At 49.5% G+C, this 12412-nt stretch overlaps 1 protein-coding gene across 1 annotated transcript in view; it reads left to right on the top strand.

The window, feature by feature from the left end:
* Positions 1 to 2524, top strand: part of PRR14L (proline rich 14 like) — a 37659-nt gene extending 35135 nt beyond the window's left edge. Inside the window, exon 9 of the mRNA XM_068989635.1 lies at positions 1397 to 2524. Coding sequence (XP_068845736.1) covers positions 1397 to 1676 — 280 coding nt within the window. The 3' untranslated portion in view covers positions 1677 to 2524. The remainder of the gene's footprint in view (positions 1 to 1396) is intronic.
* Positions 2525 to 12412: the final 9888 nt, after the last annotated feature.

Below are 12412 nucleotides of genomic sequence, written 5' to 3'. Positions count from 1 at the left end.
GGTCTTTTCAAATGAGTCAGCTCTCTGCATCAAGTGGCCAAAGTTTGGAGTTTCAGCTTCAACATCAGTCCTTCCAATGAACACCCAGGACTGATCTCCTTTAGGATGGACTGGTTGAATCTCCTTGCAGTCCAGAGGACTCTCAAAAGTCTTCCCCAACACCACAATTCAAAAGCATCCGTTCTTCGGCATTCTGCCTTCTTTATGGTTCAACTCTCACATCCATATATGACTACTGGAAAAACCATACCTTTGACTAGATGGACCTTTGTAGGCAAAGTAATGTCTCTGCTTTTTAACATGCTGTCTAGGTTGGTCACAGCTTTTCTTGCAAGGAGCAAACGTCTTAATTTCACGGCTGTAGTCACCATCTGCAGTGATTTTGGAGCCCCAAAATATAAAATCTGTCACTGTTTCCATTGTTTCCCTGTCTTATTTGCCCTTAAGTGATGGGACCGGATGCCATGATTTTAATTTTTTGAATGTTGAGTTTTAAGCCAACTTTTTCACTTTCCTCTTTCATCAAAAGGCTCTTTTGTTCTTCTTCACTTTCTGCCATAGGGGTGGTGTCATCTGCCTATCTGAGGTTTTTGATATTTCTCCCAGAAATCTTGATTCCAGCTTGTGCTTCATCCAGCCTGGCTTTTTGCCTGATGTACTCTGCATATAAGTTAAATAAGAAGGGTGACAATATACAGCCTTGACATACTCCTTTCCCAATTTGGAACCAGTCTATTGTTCCATGTTTGGTTCTAACTGTTGCTTCTTGACCTGCATACATGTTTCTCAAGAGGCAAGTAAGGTGGTCTGGTATTCCCATCTCTTTAAGAATTTCCCACAGTTTATTTTGATCCACAGTTAAAGGCTTTGACATAGTCAATAAAACAGAAGCAGGTGTTTTTCTGGAACTCTCTTGCTTTTCCTGTGATCCACTGGATGTTGGCAGTTTGATCTCTGGTTCCTCTGCCTTTTCTAAATGCAGCTTGAACATCTGGAAGTTCATGGTTCACGTACTATTGAAGCCTGGCTTGGAGAATTTTGAGCATTACTTTGCTAGCATGTGAGATGAGTACAATTGTGCAGTAGTTTGAACATTCTTTGGCATTGCCTTTCCTTGGGATTGGAATAAAAACTGACCTTTTCCAATCCTGTGGCCACTGTTGAGTTTTCCAAATTGCTTGTATTACATATTCAAAGTGCTTGTATTACATATTCATACATATACATACACACACACACACACACACACACATATATATATATGTCATAAAAAAATAAAGCTGCAGGCCAGAGACAGGAGCTGAGTCAGGAGCAGTGAGCCTTCAACATAGACGGGGAGGGTTGGTAGCCCCCCAGGTCTGCGTGTCAGTGACCCTGTCTTGTACTTCACCTTTAGGTGTTTAGAGACCATTTTCGAGGAACCTAAGGAACGAAACGGTACGCTCATCTCCATCAGCCAACAGAAGAGGAAGCGAGTCCTGGAGTTTCAGGATTTCACAGTCCCTCGGAAGAGGCGTGCGCGTGGAAAGGTCAAGGTAGCAGGCAGCTTTACGCGGGCCCAGAAGGCAGCACTGCAGAGCCGGGAGCTGGACGCACTCTTGATACAGAAACTGATGGAACTGGAGACCTTCTTTGCCAAGGAGGAGGAGGAGCAGGAGCAGTCGTCCGGCTGCTGAGTGGCGATTCAGGTCGGGGGTCTTGGCTTCAGACTTTTCTTGGCCTCCTGGAAGAGGTTGCCTGATTTTGCCCTCTCGCCTAAACCCCTCAGAGCACAGGCTGTGGATTTTTACCTCCTTCTGGGTGCAGCCTCTGTTGGAGCTGGTGTAGGAGGGCCCTCTAGCTTGTACTGCTGAGCACAGAACCTCAGGAATGCTCCCTTTCTCTTGGAAATGGTCCCGGATGACGCCAGCCTCCTCACCCCATTCTCTGCCATCCGTGGAGGGGCATGCGGCACCCCTTCAGCAACACTAGGTTTCAGCGACTCACAGCATTTGCACGTCCATGTGAAAGTCCCACGTCGTTTACGGTGGTGCTAGACCAAGATCATTCAGACATGTGGCCTGGGGAGAGAGACCTGGCGTCCTGTCCCGTGAGGTCTCACTGGCTCACTTCAGTAGTTGAGGAAAGATGAGCTTTTGTGTTTTCTAATCCTTTTGAGTCCATCTGTCCAGAACCAGGAGAGTGTGTGTGTGTGTGTGTGTGTGTGTGTGTGTGTGGCTTTTCCCTATTGTCTTTTCCCCTTTGTGACTGTGGGTCACTAGTGCCAGAGGAGCCCGTCCAGGGCCCATTTGAAGTAAGTTGCACTTTTTAATGTTGTGGTGTTGATTATTTTCATTTGTTTTATTTCCCTCTTTTTTTTTTTAATTTTTGCTGCATGTTTGGAGCCTTTAAATGTGATTTTAAAACGAATTTTTTAAGACATCAAGGAGAAAGACAATACACATCTCCAGAACACATGACAGGCATTTGCCTCGGTTTGTCAGTGGGTGGCCAAGAGCCTTCTTTTCCCATCAACACGTTTGGGCAGCCTCTTCCCCACATGCAACTCGGGGCGTGACTGTTGTCTCATCTGGGTTCTCATTCTCGCCCACCGACTAGATGTATTTATTGTAATGACAGAAGTAAGAGGAGGTTTCTCTCCCGATCATTTAACAAGTTGGAAGGTTGGGTGTGGTCTCAGTGGGTTTCATCTGAAGTGTCCGTGACAAAGGTCCACAGCGGCCCTGGTGGTGACGAAGGCCAGCCCGGAGTGTGCACAGCTGCCAGAGCTGCTCAGTCCAGGGGGAGAGGGGGCCAGCCAAGGTCACGGAGTCCACGGGCAGCCCCCTCCGAGGGCACATCGCTGTCCTCCGGGCTCCTGCGTCAGTCCTGCTGGAAGCCTGGGGGAACGTCGGCAGGTCCCTCAGCTTCTGTGTGTGCACCCACGGAATCTGTGTGCGGGGAAGCGGCCGGCTGCCATGGAGGCACCGGCCCAGAGGCTTCGCTCCCTCCCCGCGTCAGGCCTGCGCCCTCAGACTGCTCCCCCGTCCCCTTCCCTTGCGTTTTGTCTTTCCTCTTCATCTCTGTCTCTGCAAACGAGAGTGCAGGGTTAGCATTCCTTGGCTGGTGAGCCGGACGCTGAAAACCCAGCCCAGGCGCCGGCCGCTGCCTCCACTGTCCTCCGGGGAGCAGCGCCAGCCAGCGGGGACTGTCGGACCCCAGGGGCGTTTCCCAGCCTGTGAGGGGCCACGTCTCCTGGGTTCCTTTGGTCTCCCCGTGAGTTGGTGGGCAGGGAGATGGGGGGTGGGGATCTCTATGTGCCTTTCCTCTGCAGGCTGACAGTCTGTGCCACACTGGAGCAGAAAAACGGGCAGTGTGAGAACAGTGCCACGCCTGTCTCGTCGGCCCGCTGCCTCAGGCAGCGCTTTCAGGAGCCGAACGACCGACCTGCTGACCCACGGAGGCTTCTCAGGCCATGGCCAGGCAGCATCGGAGGAGAGCCAGGCATTCACACCGGCCGTGGACAGCGCAAACCAGATGCTGCCACCGGGCATCCACTTTGCTCAGACTGCGTAGACATGACCTGTATGTCGCCTCAGTACCTCTCCCGTCCTGGGACAGGGTCCTCAGACACAAATGCTTCTGCCCATCTTTTTGCTCAAGGGAGTAGGGATGAGTTTGTGCCCACGTACAAACATTTTTAGGGCGCTCCCACTGGACAAACTCCCAGCAAATGAACAGAACCCTGTTTGCCATCTCCGTCGCCAGTGTAGATCAGTCCACCGTGGGGCAAACGTGGCAGACTGAAGTGGGTGCAGCTGCGGTTTCGCCAGCGTTCTGGAGATGCAGTTTCAACTCTGCCTTTTGCAGGCGTGGCACCTGTCAGGGCTGGGAGCCGGGGGGAGGCAGAGTGTAGGAAGTAGTGTCTCTGAGGCCAGCCTCCGCTTGTAATTTTCGGCCTGCCTCTGGCCTTGCCTCATTCCAAAGGGAAGAAGGGGCCCCCACTGCGGACCTGAAGTTGCTTGCCCGAAGCCCATGTCAGGTTGTAGCTGTGCTCTGCCGCACCTGTCTTAACGTCTAGCAGCTGCAGCGCTGTCCATGGTCCTGGTGCCACCTGCCACCAGTCGGCTGCTGGCGCCACCTGCCCAGAGCCTTGGGAGGTCTGGTTCTGGGCTGGGAGTTAGTAGTTTCCACGGATGGGGACTTCCCACCCCACCAGATTTAGTGATTTTAATATGGGAAAGAGAGGAGAAATCTCAGGTCCAATCCGCGGTTCTGCCCGCCGACTTTTCACTGACCCCTCAGCTATGGTTTTCTCTGTCAGTTTCTGGCAGTATTGGCCGCCCTCCCCCTCTTCTGGTTTCCTTTGCAGCTTCATTTCTCTATCAGTTTAAATGTACCTCATCACCCATTCAAGCAGATTATGTCCACTTTTTCACACTGACCTTACTCTTAAAAGCCACAGCCAAGGAGGGTGCAGTGCAGAGACGTAGCGTTTGCCTTACTTGGAGCCGGAAGAGCTCAGAAACTCATGCTGTGAATCTGGAACTCCCCCTCGAGCTGTGAAGATCAGACACTTTGTCACAGTTTTGCCTGGAAGGGCCTTACCAAGGGCTCCAGAGCCAACCTGAGGTTAACTGCAGATCCCACCTTCTGGGCTTGGTCCTCCCCGTGGGGCTGGCTCCCTGCCTGCCAGGCCGAGGGTGGCACGGAGGGTGCAGGGCAGGGCCACCAATCCAAGGCTCTTGTGGCTGGTGGAACACAGAGCCAGTGCTCGTTTCCAAGGCTAGGATTTCATCTCATAATGTACGTTGAGATCTGCAAAAGACCAACTTGTAGACGGTGGTACTTTCCCCCGTTCCCTGGGGGCTGAGTATGCAGTCGGTGCTTTCCTTAATTCCCTTGTGTTCTGTTTTCTGTGCGTGTCCCCCAACCCCAGTATCATGGAAAGGACCTCTGAGTCAGCATCGTGGGTGGCTGTCCCCAAAGTCTGTAAGTGGTTGGCCAGAGGCTCGTAGCACCCTACCCTGGATTCGTGCACGGGGAGGGCTCCTTGCTGCAACCAAACTTCGTGTATCAAAAGTTGGCCAGGAAGAAGGCTTCATTTTACTAAAATCAAAGTGTGGCACTATCACCTAGCCACACACTGAGCAGCAGAGGCTGTTTATTCTGGTTGTGAAGCAAGGGTCCCTGCATCGTCTGCCCTCTGGCACCGCATCCTGTCAGACTGGATGCTTGTACATCATGTGTCTTCACGAGCCCCACTCTGGTGCTGAATTGGATTTGAACCCTTGGCAAGAGGCCTCAGCATCTTCTTGGGCTGGTCTGGGCCAGTAAATAGCCACCTGAAGTGTTTATATAATTATCATGGTCATTAGTTCAGTGAAATTTGTACATTTTTGGTAACATTGGCACACACAATGCCCCTGCAGTTCCTTTTCTGTTCTGTAGTTTGTGACTAAAAATCCCACTGTTTATGTGTGTTAATTTATGAAAATAAAAAGATTCCTTTTTTTTTTTTTAAACCTTTCAAATAACTTTCAAGGCTGTTCTTATGGCTTCATAAGTTAAAATTTTACCTGTAACGTAATGAGGTTGCTGTTCTTCCCCAAATGGTCGCCATTTCCTGAGGACTGTCCCGGGCTCGGGACGCGTGTAGAGCCCCGCCTGTGGGTGGCCTTCTGAGCCAGTTGTGCAGCGTTTTCAGTTCACTCGGGCGGTGGATCATTTTGAGGGGCTTTTGTATCTGGAGGCAGCTAAGACTCCTTGAGATTCAAGTCACACCCCATTAAGTGGGTGGGGAGGCTGACCACACACAGTGTTTTAGGTGTGGGTTTTGAATAGTGCTAGTTTTCTCACATGGCTGGGAAGTCAAAAAAGCAGGAACGAGTTCAGGTCAAAATAAACATTAGCAAGGTCAAAATACTAGCAAGATGTCTGGAAGAAGAGTTTAGCCTGCTGAGGAGGCTACCTGGGAGAGTATAGATATGGTGGAGTACATTCACTTACTTTTAAAAAGGCCTTGGCTTCTATCACATGTCCTTCCCAACTGTACGTGAGCTTAGGCTGCGAGTCTTCTGATTCTCAGCTCTGTGTTTAACCGGTGGAAACTCGTGAGAGAATGACTGATACAAGGCTATTTACCATCACGCTGACATGTTCCAGAAAGAAGCAAAGTTCCTGAGGATATTCTTTGTCCAGAGGAAAAGCAGCACCCAAGCCTCTCTTCCTGGCCTTTTTCCAATTCCTGGATTTCTGCAGCAAAGATCTCTGTCCTGGTGGTCCGCCCACCTTCGGGGAGCATCCTGCCTGGCGGATGTGCTTGTGCTGGTTAGGTTTCACGGTTCCTTGGAGCAGAGTCCTCCCTACACCTTTTCTTCCTTTGGAAGGAAGAGGCCCGTCATCGCCTAAGGCTCTGTTACTAGTTTCGTCCTTTATGTTTGGCTGTGCTGGGTCTTTGTTGCTGCGCCGGCTTTCTCTAGTTGCGTGGGCTTCTCATTGCAGTGGCTTTTCTCATGGAGAACAGGCTCTAGGCACGCGGGCTTCAGTAGCTGGGGCACACAGGCTTAATTGCCCTGTGGCATGTGGGATCTTCCCTGGACCAGGGCTCAAACCCATGTGCCCTGCATTGGCAGGCGGTTTCCCAGCCACCGGACCACCAGGGAAATCCCCATGTTACTGCTTTAGCATCCCCACCACAGAAGCATGCCTTGATAGGGCCTCTTGAGAGCAAGAGGTCCAAACTGACGGAAGAATCCTCTACTGTGTCCTGCCCTCTGCGTGTGATGGAGACCTAATTTCTGCAGTTCCTTCTGGGGCTTCTCTTGAGCAGGGTTTTAGAAAATCCCCAGTTCTTCAGGTAACTTCCAGGGTCACAGGTGAGTCTTTGCTAACAGCTCTTTCAGGCTTACTCCGTCCTCTCCCTCCTCACTGTCAGCCAGTACTTCTGCTTGGGCGTTTCCCTGGGGTGGGAGCAGCTTGACCAAGACTTGCACGCAGACCCTTTCTGCAGTTCCTTGGCCGGTGGCCCTCCCTGTGATCTATTCACACAGCATCCTGGTGCTGAAGGGTTTTCTCCCACGTGGTGCCCACAGACACTGTTCAGCTCTCTGCCTTCCCAGATCACTCTTAAAAGTGTACCCTTCCCCCACCCCAGCTCCTTGTACATCCTCTTTCCGATGCTTTATGTATCTAGCATTTATTATTTCCTCCCTGTATCTGTTCATCCCTGTAATGCAGGCTCCTCTCTGGTCCCTCTTGAGACCCCTCAGACACCTAAAACACTGCCTTGTTGTTGTTATTCAGTAGCCAAGTGGTGTCCGACTCGTTGTGACCCCATGAACTGCAGCACACCAGCTTGCCCGGTCTGTCCTTCACTCTCTCCCCGAGTTTGATGCCCTTTGAGTCGGTGATGCCTGGTGTATATTACAGGGGCTCCGTAAACCCTTGATTGTGAATGAAAGGTCGCCTTCACTAACAGACCCTATTGTTTGACAGGCCGGCTGAGGTCCTCTTCATCCTGCCGATTCTGAGTATTCGAAGACCTCATAACTCTCCTCCCGTCGATTACCCTTCCAAGGACCTGGTTGGTGGCTGCGCAGCAAGTGAACTGGGCCCTTTCTCGGCTCGGCCACACCCACTGCTGACCTAGCGACGTCTGATTGGCTGTAGCTCACAGGTGGGGCGGGACCAGCGAGGTGTTCGCACCTCCTGTGGTGTCGCCTACCTTCCAGGTACCTCCCCGCAGCCCAATCTGGTGCCTGCATCCCTGGCCCTGGGATGCCGGGATGCCGAGGGTGGAGGCTCCTGCAGGCAAGAATCGTCTTGAGAATTTTTCTCCCTTTTGCATTTTAATTTCAGACTTTGGGAGAGGGTAAAATGGTCCTTGGAAGAGTACAGACAGGGGCAAATATCCCCAGGTACTGCGGCGGTTAATGGGTTTCCCCTACTGCCACCAACCCGAAGTGATCTAATTTCGCCGTTGTCAGAACCACTCGCTGCCTTGAAATCCTTCCCCGGGGTTCCTCTCGCCCACAGTAGCGTTTACTGACCCCCAGTGCCAAGCATTGTGTTTATTACCTTCTTGGATCCTCACAACAACCTGATGAGGTAGATGTTTTTAATCCCCCTTTGTGGATGAGGAAGCTGAGCCTTAAAGACAGATTGATTGACGGAGCCTGTGTGGTAAGTGCTAGCGCCGAGGTCTCTTCTTACATCACCCGGCGCAATCCACCTCTGCTAGCAAACCCCACCCCTCGGCCCACACCTGCCTCTCCAGCCCCGCCCCCAGGCGCTCCCCGCTCTAGTTCTTCAAACCCTCCTTGCTGCCTCTGGCCTTGATACTTTTGCACAAAAAACTGTACCGTCGGGTGCACATACTCTTTCTCCCACCCCTACGCTTGACTGCCCCCACGTCTTCGGGTCTCTGGAGGTTTTTGCCTCCGGCTCCCTTCCCTGTCAGGCACCTCTCAGCTACTTCCTCAGCCCGCACGCTCCCCCATGCGCCAACTGCCTGCACTGCAATCCACAGCCCTCTCCACCCTGTGAGCTTCAGAGGAGCCCCACCGAGTGCATTTACCTGCCGACAGGTCGTGCACCACATTTAGGTCCGCAACACAGCTTCGGAAGAACTTTCATGATGTTCTCTAAGAGGCCAGGTGCTGGAGGTGAGGCCCGGTGAACCTGCCGCCCTCTTTACAGCCTCCTACTCACGTCAGCAGCTCCTCATGGGTGTTTGTTGCCGTCACTGCCTGTTCTGTCAACTCCTTTCCCTCCCTCTCTCTGTCCAGTAAGTACCCCTCTTTTCTCCTCATTAAACAGACACAATCTAGAACTGACTTATCATCTTAAAAATTTATGGGGACATCCTTGGCAGTCCAGTGTTAAGACTCCACACTTCCAATGCAGGGGGCACAGACTGGGTCCCTGGTTGGAGAACTAAGATTCCACATGCTGCATGGCTGGGAAAAAAAAAATATATATATATATATATATATATAATTGAATAGAATCCTAAATCAGGCACATGCTGTCTTAAAATCATAGAACTTTATAGCTGGAAGGAGGTCTTGAAGCTCTGATATGTAAAGATTTTACATCCACACACAGACACATCTATATTCTTAAAAGTTAAGGGGGTTGGAACGTGTGCATATGTATATACATATACACATATATATGGAGAAGGGAATGGCAATCCACTCCAGTATTCTTGCCTGGCGAATTCCAGGGACAGAGGAGCCTGGCGGGCTATAGTCCATGGGGTTGCAAAAGAGTCACATACGACTGAGCAACTAACACACACACACATAAGCCCTACACACACACACACACATAAGCCCTACACACACACACACACACACACACACACACACACACAGACATACTGACAATATCAGAGGTCGTATATGAGTGTCTTTTAATTTGCTTTATTGTTGTTTACTCCTGAAAAGTGCTGACTACTTTCCCCTGTAGAATTGTGCTAGAATTTCTTTGTTGTTGTTGTTCAGTTGCTAGGTCATGTCCGACTCTTTGAGACCCCTTCAACTGCAGGGAAATTTCCAGGGAAATTGGAACCTTCATCACTACTGATGGAAATGCAAAATGGTACAGCCACGTTGGAAAACCTTGTGTCAGTTCCTTAAACAATTAAACTATTGTTGCTGTTCAGTTGCTCGGTTGTTTCCAACTTTTTGCGACCCCATGAACTGCAACATGCCAGGCATCCCTGCCCTTCACTATCTCCCAGAGTTTGCTCAGACTCATGTCCATTGAGTCAGTGACACCGTTCAACCATCTCACGCTCTGTCCTCCCTAAAGAATTTCTATAGCAAGTTTCTATGCTGACAACCAACGTGGATCCTCAGATGTGAGATGAGTTGCTGAAAGCCACGACTTCCGCTCCTCTGGACTGGCCGGCTATGTGCTTGCCCCTTTGCCCCTCTGAACTTGTCAGCAAGCCTTCCCTGGCCTTTTCTACAAGTATTTCCAGCTCTCCAGCAAGCCCTCTGTGTCTTTCCCCACCAATCCCAGGACGATTAATCTGATCTATATTCCTCTGATTCCAATCTGAATTCTTGATAGTAACTGAATGTCAGAGAGCATAGACCATCCCATGGAAATAATTTTCCCTTTTGGTGAACTAGATCCAAATCCCTTACATTTTCTCTTCGGGAGGCTGTAGCTAGCTCCCGTCTCTGATGATGCCAGGACAGAGGCCCCCACGCAGGGTGCTCTGGACAAGATTTTAGACACCTTTTTCTGTGAAGGGTCAGACAGTAGCTATCTCAGGCTTTGCAAGCCATATGACCTTTTCTGCAGCTACTCAACTCTGTGGTCATAGCAGAAAAGCCACTGTAGATGATATGTGAACAAATAGGGGTGACTGTATTCCAATAAAACTTGATTTATGGAACAGGAAGTGACACCTCATTTGCCAACCTTCACTCTGGAGGATAAGCATCTCTACTTGGACTCAGGAAACCCCTCCCCCCTTGGATTTTACCCAGGGACTCACCAATCCAATGTGTTTCTACAGAGACAACTTAAAGAAAAAATGAGATGAAACAAAATCTGACAACACATGAAATCAGTATAATGGTCCTGGGCAGAGGAAACCATTGTCAACACAGTATTTGGAAGCTTCTACTCCAGTGCATGTCAAAGGGTTGCTGGGAAGCAGCCAGGGGGCTCCAGAGCAGAGGGTTCCATCTGACCATGGTGAAGGTCCTCGAACCTCTCCTGAGCAACTACAGTGTTTTTTCCTCCTTTTAATACCACGAGGACCTGGTGTGACAGTAGAAGGGGTCCTAGGAGAAGGGTCGTGTCTTTTACTGTACGTCGGGGGCTGGGCAGGCCACAATGAAGACGGGAGATTCTGTGTACTGCAACTAAGACCTGGTGCAGCCAAATGATTTTTTTAATGGAGCTAGAGATGAATCCACGCACCTTGGACACCTTATCTTTGACAAAGGAGGCAAAAATATACAATGGAGAAAAGACAACCTCTTTAACAAATGGTGCTGGGAAAACTGGTCAACCACATGTAAAAGAACAAAATTAGAACACTTTCTAACACCATACACAAAAATAAACTCAAAATGGATTAAAGATCTAAATGTAAAACCAGAAACTGTAAAACTCCTAGAGGAAAACATAGGCAGAACAGTCTCTGACAATCGTTTCCAACTCTTTGCGACCCCATGGACTGCAGCACACCAGGCTTCCCTGTCCTTCACCATCTCCAGGAGCTTGGTCAAACTCATGTCCATTGAGTCAGTGATGCCATCCAAACATCTTATCCTCTGTCGCCCCCTTCTCCTGCCTTCAAATCTTTCCCAGCATCAGGGTCTTTTCACATGAGTTGGCTCTTTGCATCAGATGGCCAAAGTATTGAAGCTTCACCTTCAGCATCGGTCCTTCTAAGGAAAAGGATTGATTTCCTTTAGAATGGACTGGTTGGATCTCCTTGCAGTCCAAGGGACTCTCAAGAGTCTTCTCCAACACCACAGTGCAAAAGCATCAATTCTTCAGCATTCAGCCTTCTGTATGGTCCAACTCTCACATCCATACATGACCACAGGAAAAACCATAGCTTTGACTAGATGGACTTCTGTCGGCAAAGTAATGTCTCTGCTTTTTAATATGCTGTCTATGTTTGTCCAAGCTTTTCTCCAATGAGTGTCTTTTAATTTCATGGCTGCAGTCACCATCTGCAGTGATTTTGGAGCCCAAGAAAATAAAGTCTGTCACTGTTTCCATCGTTTCCCCATCTATTTACCATGAAATGATGGGACCAGATGCCATGACCTTCATTTTTTGAATGCTGAATTTTAAGCCAGCTTTCACTCTCCTCTTTCATCTTCAAGAGGCTCTTTAGTTCTTCTTCACTTTCTGCCATAAGGGTGGTGTCTGTCATCTGCGTATCTGAGGTTATTGATATTTCTCCCGGCAATCTTGATTCCAGCTTGTGCTTCATCCAGCCTAGCGTTTCTCATGATGTACTCTGCATATAAGTTAAATAGCAGGGTGACAATATACAGCCTTGACGTACTCCTTTCACAATTTTGAACCAGTCTGTTGTTCCATGTCTGATTCTAACTGCTGCTTTTTGACCAGCAGACAGGTTTCACAGGAGGCAGGTAAGGTGGTCTGGTATTCCCATCTCTTTAAGAATTTTCCAGTTTGTTTTGGTCTACACAGTCAAAGGTTTTAGCATAGTCAATGAAGCAGAAGTAGATATTTGTCTGGAATTCTCTTGCTTTTTCTGTGAGGCAGTGGATGTTGGCAATTTGATCTCTGGTTCCTCTGCCTTTTCTAAATGCAGCTTGAACATCTGGAAGTTCTTGGTTCACATTACTGTTGAAGCCTGGCTTGGAGAATTTTGAGCATTACTTTGCTAGCGTGTGAAATAAGTGCAATGTGCGGTAGTTTG

Source organism: Capricornis sumatraensis, chromosome 17, assembly GCF_032405125.1.
Source record: "Capricornis sumatraensis isolate serow.1 chromosome 17, serow.2, whole genome shotgun sequence".
Lineage (NCBI taxonomy): Eukaryota > Metazoa > Chordata > Mammalia > Artiodactyla > Bovidae > Capricornis > Capricornis sumatraensis.
Note: the sequence above shows the minus strand (reverse complement) of the source record. Positions and strands in the feature narration are given on the sequence as shown.